The 23,524-nt window shown below is 40.0% G+C and overlaps 1 protein-coding gene across 4 annotated transcripts in view; it reads right to left on the bottom strand.

The window, feature by feature from the left end:
- The window catches only part of HNF4A (hepatocyte nuclear factor 4 alpha), an 83,689-nt gene that overhangs the window by 16,637 nt on the left and 43,528 nt on the right, over window positions 1–23,524 (bottom strand). For 2 of the 4 annotated variants that reach the window (XM_042461509.1, XM_042461508.1), the window contains exons 2-4: window positions 9,167–9,341; window positions 5,449–5,543; window positions 546–652 (exon numbers count right to left, since the gene is read on the bottom strand). In XM_042461509.1, the coding sequence (XP_042317443.1) occupies window positions 546–652; window positions 5,449–5,543; window positions 9,167–9,341 (377 nt within the window). Of the gene's footprint in view, window positions 1–545; window positions 653–5,448; window positions 5,544–9,166; window positions 9,342–18,414; window positions 18,557–20,125; window positions 20,374–23,524 lie in introns of those variants that run through there. The other 2 variants (XM_042461507.1, XM_042461510.1) reach the window with 2 other exon arrangements.

Below are 23,524 nucleotides of genomic sequence, written 5' to 3'. Positions count from 1 at the left end.
TTGGAACAGAATAAACTCATTTTAATTTGGCGTTGGAGAAGAGTTCTGTGGGTACCATGGACTGCTAAAAGACAAATAAATAAGTACTAGAGCAAATCAAACATGAACTCTCTGTAGAAGCCAAGATGATTAAACTGAGGCTGTCAAACTTTGCACATTCTCTGGGAAGACAAGACTAGAAAATATAAGAAAGAAGGCAGTAGTAAAAGAGGAAGACCACACTGCAAGTGGATAGACTCAATCAAAAGTCTGCAAGATCTTAGTTGGGCTGTTGATGATAGGGTGACTTAGAGGTCTCTCATTCATAGGATCATTATAAGTTGGAGTCAACTTGAAGGTAGTTAACAACAAAAAGTACAGCTTTTGTAAACCTGGCTCTCCTCCAGATGTGTTGGACTGCACTGCAACAGGAATGCAGTGTAAGAGATGTATGATTTATGAAAGTGGTTTTCCTTTTACAGATGTTTGTTGAAAAGACAGTAAGACAGAAAGAAACTGAAAGTCATGCAGAGGCCCCTATCAAATTACAAAGTAGAAAGAAGTACCTGTTGGGAAAGTACTTCTGCTTGCAGTAAAACATTAATAGAAGGCAAACTGCTGTCTTCATAGCTGGATCTCCGGGTACTGATTCGATCGCGTTCATTTTGTACAGCTGCAAATAGAGAGCCATGTTACATTGCTCTTGGAAAGAAACACAAAACAAAGTGATACACTTTCATAATCATCTCTCTCTCATATATATGCTAGTGCTTTTTCACATATATTCTAAACTTTGTAGATAACAGCATTGTATCCAATTAGCCACTTCCACCAGCCAGCTTCCACTGAAGAGTGATTACATTATCCCTCTGAAGCTGCTGTGCTCCCCATTCTATTATGGAGGGCTGAAAGACCCTCCAGAACAGATTTAGGGGGCTTGGAATTCTGCAGATGGGAGGAAAGAAGTCACATCATTGAGAGGAAAAATGCTTGTGCAGTGGCATAAAAGACTATAAAAGAGCAAAGAAAACACACAGCCGCTGCTGCTGCTACCACTGCCATTGATCTTATTCCAAAGATTTGAGGAAGACAAAAATAAATGGCAAAATTAGACATGTGTATGAAATAGCCAGAATAAATGAGAAGTATATCCTTGCCTAAATCCACTTTCATAGATGTATGACCAATGGAATTTAATAAATAGGACTGGGTAACCAGGAATTGTTTATCAGAGCTAAATCCCTTGAAAGCAATGGGATAGATCAGGGGTGGGAATCATACGGCCCTCCAGAGGTTGGGCTACTAGCCATTATAGTAAATGGTAGGAAAAGCTGAGCCTTGGATTCCTACAATATCTGGAGGCCACATGATTCCCATTCCTGGGATAAATCTTAGTCATAATTATCTTAAATTATCTTAAACCCCATTCATAACAATGGGACGTAGAGCACAGTCCCATCTATGGCATGTTGGTGTTGGAATTAGATTTTAATACTGGCTGAGGCAAACTGAGGGATTTTAGAAGCTCCTCCAAGCTCAAATTGTGCCATTAAAAAAAACCCCCGATTGATTGCCATTTCTAACGAATTTTCAGCCTTCTTATGTTTTGTGGATCACACAGGGAACAGATATGTTGTGTCTGTGCAGTGTACCTCTAGTATCTACATGCCATGTTTTCACCCATAGAACTGCACACATTTGTGAACAGCATTTTTCACTCTCCAATTCACAGAGCCAAATTTCTTTTACACCTCCCTCTGTTGATTTCTAGTAAAAATAATACAGTGGATGGAAAATCCTGTCAATTTTACTGGTCCACCCATCAGCTTCTTTCCCTGGGTGCTGTTGTTGCTGCTACTCTTGAGAAGCGGTGGCCGGCCAGGGCTGGCCCTTTCACTTACCAGAGGGAAGCAACTGCCTCATATGCTTGGAATAGTATAGTGGGTCCTTGGTATCCGCTGGGGTTTTGTTCCAGAAGCCCCCGTGGATGCTCAAGTCCCATTAAATACAACGGCATAGTAAAATGCTTTCCTTTATATAAATGGAAAAATCAAGGTTGGCTTTTTGTAATTTATATGTATTTTAAAATATTTTCAAGCTGTAGATCAGGGGTAGGCAACCTTTTTGAGCTGGGGGCCAGGTTGCTGTCCCTCAGACAACCGGGGGGCCGAAGCCCAAAAATAAATAATTAAATGGTTTTTTTTAAAATAAATAAATAAATAAATAAATAAATAAATAAATAAATAAATAAATAAATGTAGGACAAAATTTTCAAATGGAGGACACTTTTTTAAAAAATCGAGGACACGCAAAAATTTGCTGATTTTTTTTAAAAATGTTAATATAAATGCATATTTCGGTGGCTTCTATAGACAATTGCCCCCCTTGCCCGCTGCTTGCCCCCCTTGCCTGCCACTAGCCCTCCCTTGCCTGCCTCCTCCTGATAGGCCAAAGGCCCCACACCCTCACGCGAGAGGCCAAAGGCTCCAGCGGCAATCAGCGGCAGGACCGGGCTGGGGCCGGTCCCAAGGCCTTGCCGGGCCGCATCCGGCCCGTGGGCCGCAGGTTGCCTACCCCTGCTGTAGATGCTTAAATCTGTGGATAAAGAATCCATAGATCCAGAAGGCTGACTGTAGTCCAAAGAAAGTAACTTTTCCAAACTCCACATCATGTATGATATTACAGTCTTCTAACAAAGCCCCTTTCGGTCCTCTTTTGTTCTTGTTATTAAACTGAAAATTGCCTTTGCTTGCAACAGCAGTGCTCCAGCCCCTTGATTTCTTGGGTGCACCTTTCTCTCCCAACACCCTACATTTCACTTTCTTCTGATAAGATGTGTGATCTATATTTGTAACCACCCCCAACTTCCTCAGAGGCCGACTAGGTTGCCAAGGCATAGAAGCACCAATTATAACTGGGCAGCTATTGATCCCCTCAAGGGCTAATCACAAGAATATCTGCCTCAAATGATATCTGAGTGCTATTATTACGCCTGTGCCTCTCCAGATTTATTTTCCAATCTCATCATGGCACTTGATAATAAGGCTATAATGAGGCTGTACTGAAGTGAAAATCCCACAGTCAGCTGCTGTTAATAGGAGAGCTCAAGGTTATGCCGTGTGTTATCAGGATCCCAAGAGCTCAGTCACGGCATGATATATTCTAAATGTTTACTCAGTATTTAGCTGGTCATGGACCTAATGTAACTTCTATTGAATATTAACAGACAAATACAAGATGAGTGAGTGCTTTAGAGAGAGAAGAGGATTCCTCTATCCTTTGTGGAAAACCTAAGCCATATTCTCAGAAATGCCTGGACTGAAGGGTGCAACTGGGAAGAAAGAGACATACAGGTTCAAGATCTTGGGGTTAGTTGCGTTAGTCCCTTCTAATAAAAGAAAGAGCCTTGTGTTACTTTAACTATGAAAAGGTTTATTGATATGTAAGTATTTAAAGTCCAGAACCTATTCTTATCTACAAAAACCTGTGTTACATTAAAGAGCATCATGAAGACCGACACATTCATAATGAGCCCTAGTGGCACAGCGGTTAAATGCCTGTATTGCAACCACTCACTCACAAAGCACAAGGTTGTGAGTTCAATACCAGCCAGGGACTCAGGGTCAATTCAGACTGGCATCCTTCCGAGGTCGCTAAAATGAGTACCCTGCTTGCCAGGGCAATTAGCTTACACATTGTAAACTGCTTAGGGAGTGCTTAAGTGCACTGATAAGTGGTATAGAAACGTACTTGCTATTGCTATATGATACAAGATCTCATTTATTTATCCTTCCTTCCTTCCTTCCTTCCTTCCTTCCTTCCTTCCAATTTCAGTCCACATCTGCATGCCTAACATTTAATGAAGAATTATACACACTACTAGATACTACTACATTATACACAACCAGAAAGCATCTATCAAATAAAAAATATATATTCCGAATTCTTATTATATTCTAAATGAATTGCATCCTTGTTGGTAGAGTATTCAGATTTTGTTGTTGTTGTGAGCCTTCAAGTTGTTTCCAACATATGGCGACCCTAAGGTTGTGACTATCATGAGGTTTTCATAGCAAGACTTATTCAGGAGGGGTTCTGCCTTTGCCTTCCTCTGAGGCTGAGAGAGTGTGAATTGCTCAAGATTACACATGGCTGAGTAGAGACTTGAATCTTGGTCTCCAGAGTCATAATTGTTTAAGACTGGGGAACAGATAAGCTAAGAAATGAACTGTGAGCACCTGATACTGTAGCATCTCTGAAGCTAAACATATGTGGACTTGGTGAGGAAGAGAATCTCTGGGCCATATTCTGGGCTACACTCATTAAGGATTCTCATCTGACTGGTAAGATTCTCCTGCTATTGTTTCTAATTAGAGGTTGGAGATGCCATATAAAACCTTACTTAAAGCTCAGGGAACTGTTGCATGAATCTGAGCTCTGTTTTACAACCTGGGAAGCTGTTGCTTCCTAGTTACCTTGAGTAAATATGAATAGAATTGAGCAGTACCTTGCCTATTTGGTCAAATTGGTCAGAATTACACCAGACTCTGACCATCTTGGTTTGACTCTACCCCCATCCTTAGCTCTACCAGTGGCATATGGGAGGAGGTCAATGGAAGGGGGATACAATGAGGTATCCTTTGGTGTGGTACCTCATGTTATCACTCTTCCATTGACCTCCTCTCATATCACACCACACATAATCCTTAGCAATGTTTTTTGTATTAATGTTACTTGTAAATTGTAATTCCTGTATATCACTGAATGTAAAGGCAATAGTTGTGACATAAACAACTAGCAAAATTAAAATTATACATTTGAATTACAATATTGTAAGCTTAGCCTAAATGTATTGACACTTACACAGGGTGACTAGATGTCATAACTGAAAAGGAGGTATCGCAAAATGTTGGACATTCAAGAAAAATGTAGGCCATTACACAATAAAAGCTAAAAACACTAATAGAAATATACATTCATGCTTTGTAGTCATGATCATAATGGAGACATTTTGAATGTCCTCCTGGAGAGAAGGTTGAAATGTAGGAAATGTCCTGGAAAAAGAGGATGTCTGGTCACCCTGCACTTACATAGTTTCATGTTAACAGAGTGAAAAACAGATAAGATGTTATGCTTTTCAAGATAATTTTAAATAAGTAAAATTTTTAAATTAAAAAACCATGAGGTCTCTCCTTTCTCTACCCTGCCCCATTGACACCTCTTCTGCTGAGCTCCAGATTTTAAAGGGACGTGGGCGAATGCATTAGTCCATTTCTGTTAAAAGGCAGACGTTTGGAGAGTAGTGGTATCGGTGCAATCTGAACCCTCTGCACTCCCCAATGACACTCCTGGCCCCACCCTCCACCCTCCAAGGATGTTTCCAAATTACAGTTTGGCCCCCTGACTATGCCGTGTGGCTTGTGTATGACAAGACTTTAGCTTAAGTCAGAGATCCATCAAGGCACTTACCTTCTTTCTTCATTCCTGCTCGAAAACATTTCTTTAGCCGGCAATATCTACACTGGTTTCTTTTGTCTTTGTCTACAACACACTGCCTGTTAAACCTGGGAAGAGAAAGAGGGAGGGAGTTAAGAAAGGAAATGATTGAAAGACATACCTGAGGGTGAACTCAGTTTGGTGTAACAATAATCCCTAGGGCCAAGGTGGGCAAATGTGAGTGGCTTGAACTTTTGCCCCTGCATCCTATGTGGGCTGTAGTTTAGGTTTTTGGATTTTTTTTTTTCCTGAAGAACTACTGGTTTTCACTTCCTGCATTTTGAGATGATTTTTTTTTTTTTACTAATCTATTTACAGTATTTATTGAAGAAGAGTGGTTAAAGACACAGGGGGAAGGGGGTAAGTAATGTGATTTGAGTCACTTGGTGGGGTAATAATTTTTTTGCCAGATTTCTTTGTAAACTGGGAATTGGGGGTGGTTGTCTTGGAGGAAGTGGAAGAAGGGATCAAGTCACACCCAGCCCATAAGACACACCTTCTTCACTCCTGACCTAGAGGATGATGTTCTCTAAGCCTCTAATATTGGTCATCACTGTGAGGAATTAGGCTAGCTTCCTGCAACACCATGCACTGAAGATATGGTACACTTCAACTGTCCCAGCTTGGGAAGGACTGCCTCCATTAATCCTCTGCCAACCCACTTTCTCAGCTGCTTTTAAAATGTCCCAACTTCTCTCTCCTCCTCCCACCTTCCTCGGTTTACCTCAACTGCTGAAAACTGAGAACAAAGTAAAAATAATAATAATAATTTAGGCTCTTAACTTAGCAGGAAGGAGAGGAGAGGAGAGGACAAGGCAGGCTCTTGCCCTTCCCAGGAAAAAAGAAAGAAAAGATACATCAGCTGAGGAGCCAAGGTGGGCTCTTTCATTAGGCAAAGTGATGAGCACATCCTAAGAGCCCGAGGCACTAAATTTTGCCCATTCTTTGAATGTGGAATCTCTTAAATGCCTTCCATCACACCTTTGATTAAAGGCTTTCAGATAGGTGGGAATGATCTCTTCTCAAGAGCCACTTCCTATCAGATTAGATGGAACTGTGCTAGACAGACTCATCAGTCCCAAAGAGATCCCCTAACCTAGTGCCAAGCCCTCTAGATGTGTTGGGTTACCTCTGCTATCAACCACAATGGTCAATTTAGAGAATGCCAACTTGAAGAAGGCAGTGTGAAAGATTTCCATGCTGCTAGTATGTCTAAATACCTTAAGGTACCAAATCCTGTCTGATCTTGTAATTTAAGCAGGGTCATCTCTGATTAGTACTTGGATGGGAGACCACCAATGAATACCACATGCTATAAGCTATATTTCAGAGGAAGCAAAACCACCTCTGAGTAGTCCTTGCCTAAGAAAACTCTGAAATTCTTGGGGTTCCCATAAGTCAGCAGACAACTTGAAGGCACATACGCGCGCACACACACAAACAATAGGTTTCTTTCCTAATTCCTTCCCTCTGTCAAACAATTCACAGAGTTAGAGAGTATTGTTGAAGCTTAAATCCACAGCCTGCTTATTTCAGAGCTATCTTGTTGACTTAAGTGACATTGTTCTGAGGTGAAATAGTTGTAAATGTGTAGAGAAGGTCCTTGCATTATGTATTTCTTCTTTTTGTTGCCTTTATCTAGAGGGATTCCATTTATCCCATCTAAAAATACTTTTTTTAAAGACTTCCTCAGCTAGTTAGTGGGAAAAACATTCCAAAAATAAATTAAAGATTTTATGTTGGCAGAGGGGTGGATGTTCTGTGAGAAAATCAAATCACATAATAAACAATGAAGAGCTTTCTGGCATCTCAATGGCTAAGAAATTTATGATGGTACAGGCTTCAGTGAGCATCTTAAGAAATTCACTACTTTTAGTGGTGCTACTAGAAGACTCTTTGGGTGAGATCTGCACTACACTCTTCTAACAATTTGATATGTCACTGTTTCATCTTATGAAATGCTTGGATTTGTAGTTTAGTGAGAAACCTAGCATTCTCAGCTATAGAGCTCTAGTCTATTCCAGGATGAGAACTTCCTGCCAAATAATTCTATGTCTTTCACTACAAGTCCCAGCATTCCATAAGATGCAGCCATGAAGTGTTATCAGACATGTATAAATGTGTATTGAACATATACCTCTGTTAGTTTTGCTGTAATGGACTAACCCAGCTGCCCTTCTGGAAATGGCTTCCATAAAATCATAGCATCAAAGCTGGGTGTGGATGTCTCTACGCAGTGCAAGAAATCCAGAGCTAGACCATCAGTGACAGATCCAGACTCTACTGGAAAAACTTCAGTGAGGGGAAAACCTCCCCTCTCCACCCTCTTGTTAAATCATTCCACTGTTGAAGTACTCTTACCATCGAGATCATGTTTCTCTTAATGTTCAAGAAAAATCTACACTCTATTAAGCTTAAGCTCATTACGTCTAGTCCTGTTCTCTAAATAGTGGTAGCTCATGGAGCAAGCAGAGAGGATGGCTTATCCAAAATTGTGGGGAAGGAAGAATTACCTTACTCAATCCGTGATTAAAATGTGTCAGCAGAGAACAAGGGGCCCTTTCACACTGCGAAATTATAGTGCTATGATTCTACTTTAACTGCCATGGCAACATCCTATGCAGTCTGGGATTTGCAGTCTCTCTGTGTCTGTTGTGTGCCTTCAAGTCATTTCCGACTTATGGAGACCCAAAAGCAAACCTATCATGAGGTTTTCTTGGCAAGATTTATTCCGAGGAGGTTTGCCTTTGTTCTCCCCCTGAGGATGAGTGTGACATGCCCAAGGTCACCCAGTGGGTTTCATGGCCAAGCTGGGAATTGAACCCTGGCCTCCAGAGATCCAACACTCAAACCACTATGTCACGCTGCATCTAAAATTCTCACCCTAGCACCTCACCAAACCACAAATCCCAGAATGCTGTACAATGTAGCTATGGCAGTTATAGTAGAATGACACTGCTGTAATTCTGTAATGTGACAGAACCCGCAGTCTTCCTCTTATTTTGTGACAGTGCTTCAAGTGTTTGACAAGTACTGTTATGTGTCATCCCACCCCCCAGAATCACCAATGCATACCATTCTTTTCTTCTGCAAACTAAACACATCCAGCTCCTTCAACTGTTTCTCAATTCTTTATGCTTATCCTCAGTATTTCTCTTGTTTAAAAAAACAACATCTCCAAACCATACTTTTATGAAATAATTGTTCCATCTCATTCTACTGGTTATTCTCCCATGTTATTATAGGAGGGTTACCCCAGGGATGAGAAGAGGGGAGAGAGCGAGGGGGAAAGAGAGGAAAAGAAACCAATAATATTTCAATAAATTAGAGTGGATGCCAAGCCGTGAAGATGCAGATGCAAAAAGAAGTGAAAAGTCTTAATACTTCGTGAGACTTAATTTTTCTTTTCTAAAAAAGGTCCTCAACCTTTGGTCCTCCAGATGATTTGACATGATGATTCCTGATAGTTGGTCAAGTTGGCTTGGTCTTCTGGGAGCTGAAGTCCAAAACAAATGGAGGGCCAAACACTGGGAACCACTGATCTGGAAGTGCCCTAAGAAGAAACTGACAGAATAGCTATATGACATCGTTCAGTTAATGTCTTTGTTGGACAGCCCTGGAAGGACTCCTCCTGGGAGCATCCTAGCACATTTATCTCTCAGTTTTAAGAGTCATGCTTTGCCTGCTTTACCTGCAGGAATACATGTGGTTCTTTCTGACGCTTCTCCTGAAAAACCCTTTGCAGCCATCACAGCTGGAGGCTCCATAGTGTTTCCCTGTTGCCCGATCTCCGCAGATGGCACACAGCACACTGGCCCCAATGTTGTTGGAGGCATTGAGATTGGCTGCTTCAGATGGGGAGGTTTCTGTTGATGAAGGGAGACAGGATGGATAATAGTGAGACAATTGACATAGAGACTGAAAACAAAGCAAAGAAAAGAAAACAAAGCAACTGCTACGGAGACACTTTCAGTTGCAGCAAATGTGTCAGGAGGTTGTAGAATTTGTTGCCCTAGTTCTTGCTCTTTTTTTAAAAAAAAAATCCAGACATGTAGATCTTCCATATGAATGGAAAAAAGCAAGTGTTCTCACAGCAAAGACAGATGCTTGGTGATGCCTGACATTCACATGCAGTCTGTAAAAGGCGGGAAGAGGGAGGAGCCCCATCTCAGTTTCAGATCTCATAACAATTGTCTAAAACTATAATTGTTTTAGCAATAACAATTGGAGACAACCTTCATACCTCTTCTCACTACTTCCATCCAGTCAGGAGGAGGATCAATGTGCAAAGAACCCGGCTTGAACCACAGTTACAGAATCATAGGAATCTTTTTTTTTTTCTGTGATAAATCTTGGATATAGTTGTTTTTAAAAAAAATCTCAGTAGGAATACAATGTTGCTGCTCATGATGGGAATTGCCACTGATTGTTCTGAGGAGAAATGTCCCCTGCTAATTTGAACTGCCCCCCATCCCATGGTACAGCAACAAATGCAGCAGCCAACAGCAGTATAAATTCTGTCTCAATATTTTTATTCTGGACAATTTTCTGGCACATTCCAACAATAGCTGCAACATTTTGCTCCCATCCTTGAGTGGGTTTCTTTTTAAATTCCAAATAATATTGGAACAAAAACATTACTTTCCCTTCTCTTGCTTTCCATGTTTTAATTTTTTTTCTTAGTGTCAAAGTGCTACAGGACACCAGTGAAATAGTACTTTTGCATTCTCAGTTTTGAGAGCTAGCATAGTGTAGTGTTTGTGTGCTGGAAGGCCATGTTTGTTGTGTGCTGCTAGGCCATGGAAACCCACTGGGTGACCTTGGGCAAGTCACATTCTCTCAGTCTCAGAGGAAGGCAAAGGCAAGCCCCTCTCCGAACAAATCTTGCCAAGAAATTCCCGTGATAAGGTTTGCCTTGGGGTCACTATAAGTTGGAAACAAATTGAAGGCACACAACACAACTATAATTCTAACAACAACAACAACAACAACAACTAAAGTTCCAGGGGAAAGGATTGCCTTTCAAACCACAGCACAACCTCAGCAAACCATGTCCCAGTTTAAAATTTTTTTGAAGAGCCCTAAGGTGGATCCAAGAAATTGCTACAACCAGATTCAAAAAGCATGGAATTTGTAGATGCAGAGTAATAACCCCATAGAGTTGGAAGAGGGCCATCAAGAGAAAACAACCAGTAAGACTCAGTAAAAACCAAGGAGCTGCATCATGAGAGCTCATGCTTCTTTAAAGCAATCTGGAATAGCCCTGGGATATGCAAACTCACAGTAGCAACAATGGCAATATTTTAAAAAAAATTATAGCTTGAGATCTGGCTTCTTGAAGAGGTGCCTCCCCTAATGTATGCCTACCCAAGGCTATTGGGGCCTTCCTCAGTCTGTCACTAGTGCAAGAAACTTTTTGTGGAGAAATGGAAAAGCGCCTTCTCTGCTGTGGTGCCTCTGTTGTGGGATGATTATTATTAATTATTATTTTATTTTCTTATATCCCACCTTTCTCACAATATAAGGACTCAAGGCGGCACCTTTTCCTTGTTGCTGACATTGGTTTCTTACAAGCAACAAGTAAAACCACCATAGCCTTGGGCAATTAATTTGCTTCTGAATGTGCACATACATGATTTAGCTGTTTCAACCTTTTGATCTTTTTAAAACTGTTCAGTTGTTATATAGGTTTTTATCTTGTTGAAATTATTTTGTTGTTTTAAATTGTTTATATTGTTTAACTTGTACACTGCCTTGAGATCCTATGACATACATAGAGCAGAAAGGTACTGTTAAATACATATAGTATAGCCTTCCCAAATGTGACATCCTCCAGCTGTATTGGATTACAACCTCTATCCTGCCAGACAGCACATGGGGATTTCAGTTACTCACAATGTTTGTTTTGAATTTATCTAGATATATACACCTTGCTACAACCCTGTAAAATAAGTCACTATTGTTATCCCTCCAACTGCAGATAAAGAGGATGAGGCAGAAAGTGAAAGGTTGGAATGACAGAAATGAGGCTGCAACTGGGGACTTCATGTCTTACATCCAAATGCTCCACCCAGTTAAAGTAGAATGACTGAGCCAACTGCTGAATGACAAGTCAACACTTGCATAGATCCCATGGATATAACAGAGAGCCAGAATGGTGTAGTGGTTTGTGCATTGGGCTACGAATGTGAAGACCAAGGTTTAATTCCCTACATGACCATGAAAACCCATGGGGTGACCTTGGGGGACTCACACACTCTCAGTCCCAGAAAACCCTGTGATAGGTTCACCTTAGGGTCACCATAAGTAAAAAACAATGATTTCAAGGCACACAACAACAACAACAACAGCAACAACAAACAACAACATATCCTTTAACATTTCACAGATGAAAATTGGGACACTTGTAATCAAACAACATGGGAGTGTTATCAATATGGTAAAAGTTATTAATGAGGAAGAACACACAAGCTAGGAGAGGATGCATCAATTTCCTTTTTCCTGTGACTGTTGGGAAGGGCAAGATTTTACCTCCTCCTCCTCTCTCTCTTTTTAAACATTTCTCTTTATTGGCTATCTTCACATAATGAAACACAATAAAAATGGTATAATATCACATAGTTGTATAAATATCTTTCCAACCAATACATCAAGCTTTACATTACTACAATATTAATTAATATCATGTTGATCTTTCACTATTTACTAATAAAATTTACTATTCATTGTCATACAGGTTGTTCTATGAATAAAATATATCATAGAATCATAGAATCGTAGAGTTGGAAGAGACCACAAGGGCCATCCAGGCCAACCCCCTGCCTTGTAGGAAATCACAATCAAAGCATCCTGACAGATGGCCATCCAGACCTCTAAGGAAGAAGACTCCACTCCACTCCGAGGGAGTTTGTTCCATTGTTGAATAGTCCTTACTGTCAGGAAGTTCCTCCTAATGTTGTTTCTCTCCCCCTTAATTTTTACGTAGATGCTCTCAAAATGGTTTTGTAGATTTAAATCATGGATCTGTTCACAGATGTAAGACAACATGTTTCTATTAATCTTTATAGTATCCCATCTTGATGTACTCTTCAGGTACCTAAATCATGTTGAGTTTTAACTCTTTTACCTTATTCTTCTTGTCAACATTTTAAAAATTTTTTTGTTATCTTCTTTCCCCCCTTCTTTTTCTTTCCATATCTCTTTTCTCATCTCCCCTTTAACCTTCTTACCTATATCTCCTTCCATGCCTTTCTCTTATATCTTCCTTCCTCTTTCTTTCTCATGTCTGTTTCTATTCACCTTCATTTTCCTTCTTCTTACTTCCCTTCACTTATCTCTCCCCCTCTTACTCTATTTAATTCTTCAACTCTCTCTATCCTTCTTCTTCTTCTTCTTCTTCTTCTTCTTCTTCTTCTTCTTCTTCTTCTGTTTCATCTTTTCCTTCTACTTACTCATACCTCCATTTCAGATTCTCATACGTGATCTTTCCTCCATGAGAAATGTTCTTTCACAGCAAAGCACCCTCCTTACCTTCCTCTTTTTTTTTTCCTCCTTCTTTCTTTCTTCTTCTCTTCCCATTCTCTTAGACACATTGTATAAGTAATGACTTTGTTCTATTTTATATCCTGTTAAATTAGGAAATTTCTATTCATACTCCCCCCCCCGTTTCTAAAATATACTTATTTGACTTCCTACTCCATAGAAAATAGGTGGATCATGTTAGGCCAGTTAATCTCCTACTGAGAATTCTCCTTGATGCAAACCATATATAACATTTGTTATTATAGATTCTATTACTATATCACATTGGAAGTACATCAGTGCATGGCATGCTATAATGCCTAGAAGCAGGTATTGTATCAGAACCCCCTGATACATGGCCATAGGGCAATGAGCCAGCTTATAGAACTTGAGAAAGTTACCTTTTTGGATTATAACTCCTCAAAAACTCCCAACCACATGGGCCCTCCCTGGTCCACAACTCATCCGGCTGAGACATATAGACCAAAAAGGGAACTTTTTTGACTCTTTTGGTCAGGAGGCTGATGCATGACACAGCAAAGAGCCGGTTGTATGTATAGCTGGACTATGTAAATGAGCAAACTAAATTATTACCATCGAGGAGTCAAATATTTTGATTATGTTGTATTCACAGAGCTAATCCAGCCAGGGACTCTGGACATGAAATTTCCTTTTTTTGGATCTGAGTGAATTCCATGCGGTTAGAGCAAAAGTCAACCGGACCTCATTTTCTGTTTAAAAACTCTGTTTCCAGCCACCACCACTTTTTCATCATTTCCACCTCCTCTTCTATCCCATTATTGTTTACTTCTCTGTTGTTGCTGTGTGCCTTTACAGCACCCAAGCAACCCATTGTGGGGGTTTTTCGTGGCAAGTTTCCTTCAAAGGGGTTTGGCCACTGCCATCTCTGAGCTAAGAGAATGTGACTTGCCCCGGTCACCCGGGGTTACATGGCCAAGCTGGATTTGAACCCTGGTCTCCCAGAGTCCAACACTCAAACTAATACACCACTCTGGATCCCATCATCTTTCACTCTCCAGTCTTGATATTTCTTAGCGTGCCATGCTATTATGTACTGCAAAAAAGTCTTTATATCAGCAAAGTTGAAAATAATTTATAAATGAAGTAAATATAAATGAACTGTTAAAGGATCATTACATCCAGGGTCAAATTGTCCTAGCTGAACCATTGATAGCCAGGATAACCATTGGTTATCTCTTTGAAAGAAGCCATTATATCACAATAAATTGCCATGAAGTATTTAATAATTTGATTGATTGAGTAGGAAAGGAGAGATGACAATAAAAGTTTTGCTGTAATCAAACACAGTCATTATCCTACCTACCAGACCTGCTGAAGTCAGTGCTTCACTGTGTTGTGAATTGATAAAGAGGATTAAAATATCAGAAGATCCCTGTTTGTTCCTGTTTGTCTTGTTCTTTGAGATCCATACATATTTTTATTTATCCCATAACATTTTCTATCAGCTCCCAGTGCAATTAGACTATTTGATAATCAGCTTTCAAGGGTGTTTTATTTCAACTCAAGATAAAATCAGAACAGAAAAGAAACAAAATCTGGCACCTGCAATCAGTCCTAGATGCATTGGGGGTCTTTCCTTAGTTCACTTTACCTTCTCTTGTATCTGCTTAAGAAGCACACTGGGTGTGTTTTCTCCAAACATATAACAACTGCTGATGCAAATTTGTTCATGTAGGCTTAATAGTGACTATATGCTGGAACATCTATATTATTTGTGAATGCAGTTGATAAAATTTCTTATCTTGTGTGCCATTTAATAGTTTTGTGTGAGGCTAGAGTGAATATAAATTTAGAGGATTCATATGACCCACTAAGGAATACAAAAATGTAAGCTGCTTTCACTGTTAAATACTCTAATCACTTGTTTGGCCAAGGCTATTGGGGAAAATGCTCCCATGTACAGAAAACAGGCAACATATGTTCTGAACCAATGGTGAAGTGCCAGTAATGGAATGCTGTGGAATTCAGTCATAACTCACTTCCCCCAAATAAGTACAATCGTTCTTTGGTTTAAGTATCAGCATATCACGATTTGCAAAAAGAACTATGTCAGCCTTATCAGGGATAATTGAACGATTCGCAAACAAATCGTTCTTTTTCTGAACTGGATCAGTCTTCCCAAGCCACAAATCTAAACCCAGCATGAACACTTTTAAACTACATTATATTTACTTTTCTCAGAGTCTCCAAACACATTAGGAGAGACCTGCTGCCACTCTCTTTTAATCTTTTCCTGATAACAGTTGAGCAAAGACTTGTGACAGGTATTATCATGTCATTACGTTGTGAATGTATGAAAGTGAAACCTTGTCAGATCTAGGCAGGCAAGAACCTACATATAAGAAGAAATGGCCCATAATTTAATGAGCAGAGAAGAGTGTGCATATAGGTGACCAAGAGATTGGTGGTGAGGGGGCCCTCATAATTTGCTTTCTAATGCAGTCGCTGCAGTTAGTGTTTCTAGCAGTTGCTGTTGTGACGATCACTAGTCAACCTTGGTGCACACTTTAAGTTTTAACATTGACCTGTCCATACTATGGCTAAGACGGAATAGGAAGCCCTTTAGAATTACAAAAGTCCTGGATTGCAAATTTAACAAAACACATGGATCGTCTGGAGAATCCTGGATTTTGTAGTCTGGTGAGACAATAAAACTCGCTGGCTAAGAATTCCAACTACCCCTCCCAAATAACTGCAAATCTCAGATGGTCCATAGGATGGAACCATGGCATTAAAGTGGAATCAATAGTGCGATAACTGTGTAGTTTGAAAGGGTCCAGGGTTCTTGGCTGACAGAACTGTTTTCTGGCTACTGGAAGGAGAAGGGAGCAATCTTCTCCCCCTCTGCACCCCCTCCATTTGACTCTTAAATCCCTCGTGGAGTCTTGAGAAGCCCGCTGGAGCACAATCCTCAGGTACCACAGAAGGCAGCAAAGGGATAGAAAAGAAGGTTGTATGCACAAATAGGGTTGCCGAGTGAAAACAGAAAGGACAGAAAGCAACACTGCTGAAATTCCTTGTCTAGATTACCATTAAAATAAGAGATCCTCTCTAGTTTTCAATCTGATAACCCTAGAGCCAGTGCTAATATGAACTGGATTTAGTCTCATGCCCTGTTTCAATTTTTTGTTTTTTAATTATTGTGGCCCCATTATGTTGTCATTCTTGTCTTCTCACACACACACATACACACAAATGCACACATACGCATGCATGAATAATAAATTTTTCATATGGCTTGTAAGTCCATCAAGTGTATTGTTACAATAAATCTATTAACTATTTTTGAGGTTGCCATAAAACTGTTGCTTTTAAGGTGTTTCCCCAAATCCCATCCAATGGAGCTGGGGGTAGAAGGGAAGACACAGGGTTGGGAAGCGAGGAATTATAACAAATGAGCCAAATAAACATTGTAAAGGCTATTATTATGATTATTTATTTGAAAGAGTAACCTCCTACCCTTTTCAAACTTATGTCAAACGATTGCACAGTTGCTTAGCTATACTTGCCTGGTTTTGGATTATATTTTAATTGACTCAGATCTTACCATTCTTATGCTGTCTCTATATTTTAATGACTGGTTTTTGACTGCCAGTTTGTTTTTTGAAAACAAAGGAATAGTATGTCATAAGCGAAATTTATATTGATAAGGGCTCAGGACTTGGTTCACAAAAAAATCTGCTCTTCAAAGCTAGCCCTTGAACATCTACAAAAAAATAGACAGAGGAGATGATAATATATGAGATGATGACGACGAGACGAGACGACGACAAGACTGGGTTGGCTTCATCTTAGAGCCATGAGTTAAATAATCACAACACATTGTTTCTTGATTCAATGGGCTACTTAAGCATATTAAGTCTGCTTCAATGCAGTACAGTTGTTTTTTTTTTGTTTGTTTGTTTATACTGCTAAATAAAATACCAGACCCTTCAATCTAACAATATGGCATAAAAATGATTTATGGGAACAGGAGTTGCCAGGTGATTCTCAAGACGGCCTTTCGCACACAGCGTACTCTCGGGACGGGAGGAGGACTCCGTGGGCGCTCCCCTCCCCCACGTTTTTCGCCCGCAATCCTCCAAGGCCCTTCCGTCCCCCATCGCGCCCCCGTTCCTCAGCCTGACAACGCCATTTTTTTTTGCCCGGAAGGTAATCCGTCGGCAAATCCCGCCCGTCAGCTGGCGCTAACGGGTGCGCGATGGGGACGGACGGGGCCTCTTGAGGCTTTTGCGGGTGCGTCCTCCGTTTTTGGGAGGTCGCGCGCGCACACGAGAGTCCTCCTCCCGTCCCTAGAACGTTTACGTTTCTGTGTGCGATAAGGTCCTGAGACTGCCTTTCAGATAACACTGGTCACTGCAATTTTGAGAGACTGCTGAGAATTACTTTCGCTGCCGTGTGCCTTCAAGTCATTTTTGACTTACAGCAACCATAAAGCGACCCTACCACAGAGGGGTTTGTTTTGTTTTTTGCAAGATTTGTTCAGAAGAGGTTTGCTCTTGTCTTCCTCTGAGACTGAGACAGTATAGCTTGCCCAGTCACCCAGTGGGTTTCCATGGCTCAGCAGGGATGTAAATCCTGGTCTCCAGTCCAGAGTCATAGCCCAACACTGAAACTACTACACCATGCTGGCCCTTTTATTATGAGAATTACCATTCCTTGCTATAAAATTGCAACTCCTGGAGTTCTCTGTTTAACAACAATAACGGGCTTTTACATTTGTACTGTAGGCAACGTGATAATAGTGAGAACCTAAGATGCCATTTTCATAAGATCTGGAAGATACTTTGAAACAAAAGGTTCCCCACAAAGCCAGAATGTACTTTTTAAAAAACAAAACAAATAAATGAGGTTTTTTTCTTGTTTACATACTATTTACCAAATACTGAAACACTTTGAATTTCGGTACATGCTAGCAAAGGTGGTAGATTCTATCCCAAAGTAAGGAAGATGGTTTTAGGCCCTCCAAAATGAAGAGAGTTATAATCAAGCAAAACACAATAATCAGGTAATATTCAGTGAACATGCAAGAGACCTGCATTCATGATTTTGAAAAATAGATGTTCTGCTTATTAAAGAGCTACAAGTATGAAGTATGAAGTACTAATTGCAAACTTTCTACTTGAAGAAGCAATTTAAGACTAAAAAGTTTCCAGAAATTGTGGCTAAAGTAGCACTTCAAATCAATCTGATGTTCTGGGGTACAGCTCCTAGAATTGCTGGTCATGGGCCATACTCGCTGGGACCATGGGAACAGAAGTTCAAAAGAACTGGAAGACACCACATTGTGTAAATCTGGATTACAGAATATACATTTCTAAATTAGAAAATTAATGTACAACATGCTTCTGAATTACATTAAGATTAGTAATATACCTGCTTTTCAGTGACCTCTGGTACAACAAGTGTTCTTTGATCATATTAACACAAATGATTCTCAAACCATTTCAATGATGGAAGAAGGCAACAACTCCAACAAACCTTCTTTGCCAGGGAGGCAAAAGGATTGCTGGATGGTACGTGGCCATAGCCCCTTGCTACAAAATAACCTTCCCCGATATTGATTATGTCGGTCAGGGACGATGGTGAGTTTTAGGCACACATAGAGGGCACAAGGTTGTGGAAGTCTACCAAGCAAATGTTGAAACTATAGGAAGTCTGGAAAAAATAGCTTTACTTTCCCAAAATTCTCCACACAGATTTTGAATCGTGTTGGTCTAAGGCAAGATACAATACTCCACTGAAAAGGTGACTACTTCAAAGTACCTCATCAGGCCACCCACAAAATGGGTAAAGGTTTCTGAAAAGTGGTGGGGTATGTGTCTAACAGTTTGTTCTGTGAGACAGTTAGGTCTGCAAACACCTTGAAAATTGCTAGGAGGACTTCAGCAGGGCAATAGCTCTTAGTTTACCCACACACCCACACACCCACTGACCCACCCACCCCTAGTTAATTCATTAACATGAGAAAAATAATTTGGCCCTACAAAACACAGCTGTTAAATGAATTAACAATGATTATTATGTTACTCCCCAGAACATAGCACCTCAAGAAACCAAATAACAAAACTTATAAAAATGCAATTATCATGATTCAAAATTTATAATTAAAATAATATAGGTACAAATAATAATTGGTGCAATATGTACATATAACATTACTAGGAGTGGAAATGCAGAGATTTTATAACTTTTGCAGACATGACACATGCAATGTTCTTTGCACTCTCAGAACAACAGAGATATAAATGTTACATGGTATTGGCTGAAATCACTACAAAGCCTAATCTTATCAGTATTTAACTTGGAACTGAACCCCACTGTATTCAGGGGGTCTTGCTGCCAGGTCAGCATGCATAAGATTGCAGTCACGCAACTTTTCCAACCTTTCCTTACTCCTGCAGCAACTGTCACTCTCACTGCAGTCTCCCACGAGATAATGAGCCAAAATATGTGGGATATATTTTTTTAATATAGAGGAAATGTGTGTTCATAATAGGCCTCTATATTGCAGAATTATCTAAGATGAGAAGATGACATTGCTACATTTCTCAGCTCACCTGAGTGGCAGTTTTTGGAACAAAGGCGGGCTATAAATATGAACTATCATCATTTCCCACGATCATCCTCATCATGATCACCATCACCTTCCCAAACCCTCTCACAGGATGCAATCACCCATCTCTAAACAATGTTCCTTTCCCTCCATATGCTCACCATCCATGCTACCTTCTATGCCTTCCACAGCCAGATATAAAATGTGGGAGGAAAACTGTAATACTCTTTAGCTTTCAATACCGCACCCATCCCTTGAAGTGTCATCTAGTCACTGTTAAGTGAAACACTGGTTAAACAAAAACTTGCCATATAAAGAGGTAATAGGTTTGAGTACAGAGAAGAAGAACCTCCACCACCAGGAAAGGTTTTCCTTGAGTCAAATAATGAAGGAAACATATCAAAAGAGCCTCCCCAGTGTCCAGTAGCTGCTATTGCTCCCCATATACTGGTGGCTCTCTAATTTCTCACTGCCTCACTGCGCTGTACCCCAAACTTTAGTAGAGAAGAGCAAAGCCCTGAGCTGACTTACCATTGCCGATTGTCAGGACTTGCATGTTCTCAAACTCTAGAGTTGTGTATGCTGGATCTAAAGCTGCACTATAATCTGCCATCTCCATGTCTATCAGGGCTTTGGAAAGGCGCATTATCATCAGCAAACACTGCCTAGATTGCAGTGATTCTGCAGCCAGAGGTTATTGGCCCCTCCAACTTCTCCAACTGATTTTGCTGGCGTCCCCTATCTGTTGGCCTTTATTTCAAATAATTCTCTGAAAGGATCTGCTGAGCCTCAAGGCCTATACTACCCAGAGGGGTGGAGGCAGGAGGCAAGGGGAGTTAATCTTTAATCATCTCACCCACTAGTGCATACTGCTTTGCTTCGTCTTTTTTCTCCTTCCTGTCTTTCTCCCCCCCCCCCTCCAATTTGTTTACTGTTTATTTTTGGGCTAGTCAGCAGCGTTTTGCCAATTTCAGCCCTGGGACAGGTGCAAAAGGTGTGCAATGGGGCAAGCATTCTGGACGAAACCTTCCCAGGACGTGCTGTACCTAGTACACAGTTAGGATAGACCTCTTTCCAGTTAAAGCTGTAAGAATCAGACAACCAATCTGCAATATAGAAAAATTCCACCCCACATTTCCACTTTGTTGTCATTTTGCTGTTCTTACTCCATCTATTTCTTTTTCACTCTCTTTCTTCTTCCACACCCTGTTGTCTCTCTGTTTGGTGAAGGTCAGCAGAACTGTAATTTACACACTGTCATACATGGGAACAATGTGAGACTTTCATTTTACTTCCCCATAAACCCATGGTTTTACAGGCTCTGACTTCACTATAAACAACTCTCACTCCACAGCATTTACCTAAAACAGATCTTTGAGGGCTAGGCACGCAAATGTAAAATGGGTTAATTGTACATTTGGTGGATTCCTTCCTGCAGTGACACCTTGCTTGGGCCAAATAACCTCTTCCTTGTGATTCTCCCCTGCTGTGGTAGTGCATGAGATGTCAGTCAAATGGTACATGAGGCAATAAATTTATAAATCTACAAGAAACCTACAAGTAGGTTACCCCCTTTAAAGCTTAGAAGTAAAAATGAGAGATCCAAATTGGCTCAGGGCAGTAGCATTTGGGCAGATGGTCATTAACCTGCTCTGTAAACCACTTCCCCACTTGACATTACCTCTACTCAGCTGTTAAGAGCCTAGGCATTTACAATGTACAAAGTAATAGCTAATAGTTTTCTGCCCTTTCATGAGGGCATTGTCCCCTCCCCACAAATAAGAAATCTGCCATTCCTCTTAAATTTTTCTCCAGTCCCCAAATTTCTAGCATTTCAGTAACTTATAGCTTCAGTTGAGACTTTAAAAATATACGGTAGTTTAAGGCATCCAGAGAAAAGGATATGGTAGAATTTAGAGAAACCCCATATTAACACTTTATGGACTTTCTAAAACAATAGTGCATGTACAAAGAACCCTTTCCTTATGTTGTAGGATTCACTCTTGTTTTCTCTACAGCTGAAGCAAAAATTCATTCTTAACTTTGATGCATGTGCCGACATAATAGTTATTGTTGTTGCTGTGTGCCTTCAAGTCATTTCTGACTTATGGCAACCCTAGGGTGAACTTATCACAGGGTTTTCTGGGGTTGAGAATGTGTGACACACCCAAGGTCACGGGGATGGGGGGTCCTCATGGCCAAGGGGAATTAAACCCTGATCTCCAGAGATGTAGTACAATGCTCAGACCACTACACTGCACTGGCTCTCACTGACACCATACAGGTGTTCCATGCTTCATTTGGTGAACAGATTACTGGTAAAATGTATAAACTTTAGTTATGATTTGAGATGGAAACTGAATAGGTAAAGGACTGTATAGTTAAATGGGCTAGATATTTTGAGTATAACATACATATGGATCAGTGGGAAAGAATGTGGTCAAAAGATTTGGAATGTACTCTCTGTATAATCTAATGATCTTAAGGAGAACTTGTACAAAGTGATGTATTGTTGGCACATGACACCAGAGGAATTAACTAAGATGTATAAAATATCACCAAACACATGCTGGAAATGTAATAAACAAGTAAGGTCTTTTTAACCCTATATGGTGGACACATGAGAAAGCTAAAAGATACTGGACTCAAATATACAATGTCATGCCAAAAAAAATTATAGACTTCAACTGAAATGTGAACTTTTTCTGCTAGGAAATTTTGAATGAGAAAAATTTGCACATTTTGGTAAAGAGGTATGGAAGAATATTTCAATATATTGCCAATATACTAATCAAATTGCTACAAAAGAAGAGTGGCTAAACTGAGGGAATTAGCTGAAATGGATAAACTGCCTATTTTGATTAAAGATAATTTACTAACAGGATTTGGGAAAGATTTGAGATTTTTAATTGAATTTTTGAAAAATAATGACATTGATTTGATGATATTTGGTATTATTAACATGAGAGAGATGACGTGTAATTGCCAGGGATGATAAAGGGGGTGTAATTTATAATGAAATGTACTTGCAGAAGAGAGAGATGGAAGTCATCTTTTTCTATTCTGTTTTATTAATTGTAGATTTGTTTGTGGTTTGTTTTGCATATTTTATATACTTTGTAGTTTGCAGTTGTTTTTGTGTCATTTATGTTATTCACTTTTTACTCTTTGTAGCTTTTATTCAATAAAAATAATCAGTAAAAAAACAACAAAAACAAATTTAGTAATGGCTTTTAAAAACAATATATTTGAAGAAATTTTAAATGGATAGGTTTGTGGAGAAATCACAGCCCATTAGACTTTATTAACAGTTCAAATCATTGTACAGTACTAGGATGATTTGCACAATATGCATATGTTTTCTAGTCACTTCTGGCCACTTTCTCTGGCCAAAAAGATGGGTGATTGCCTCTCCTGGCAGTATTCAGAAGTTACAATTCATCTTTTAAATCAGATGCAGCCCCTTGCCACACCACACTATTTAACATTAAAAACATATGTGTTCCAAAGCTAGAAGTAGCTTTCAGCCACTTTCAATTTTTTAAACCATTTTCCTGCAGCCTGCGTCACTTCCAAAGGGTCCTAGTGACAGAAAATTGGCCTCCAGACCTTCCACTGTTGTCCATCTTTGCCTTAGTAGATCTTAAAATTAGGGACGAGGAAGATGTAGACTTTCAGATGTTGTCGAACTACAGCATTTATGATCCCTTACCTGTCTAGGACTTATGGGAGCTGCAGTGCAACAACGTCCCCTTCTTCTCCCTGGCTTAAAGCATGGGATGAGAGACTTAGGGTGGGGTTTCCATCATTCACTCAGAAAACTTTTCTCTAATCCAATGCTGTCTGTATTGTTGGAAGTGCCTTTCACTAGCCTACAGTCCAGTGTGTTGATTATCCAAAGAAACAAACATAAACAGCTTCTTTGAATGT

The sequence above is a fragment of the Sceloporus undulatus genome, chromosome 4 (genome assembly GCF_019175285.1).
Source record: "Sceloporus undulatus isolate JIND9_A2432 ecotype Alabama chromosome 4, SceUnd_v1.1, whole genome shotgun sequence".
Classification (NCBI taxonomy): Eukaryota; Metazoa; Chordata; class Lepidosauria; order Squamata; family Phrynosomatidae; genus Sceloporus; species Sceloporus undulatus.
This window is presented reverse-complemented; position numbering and strand designations above follow the sequence as displayed.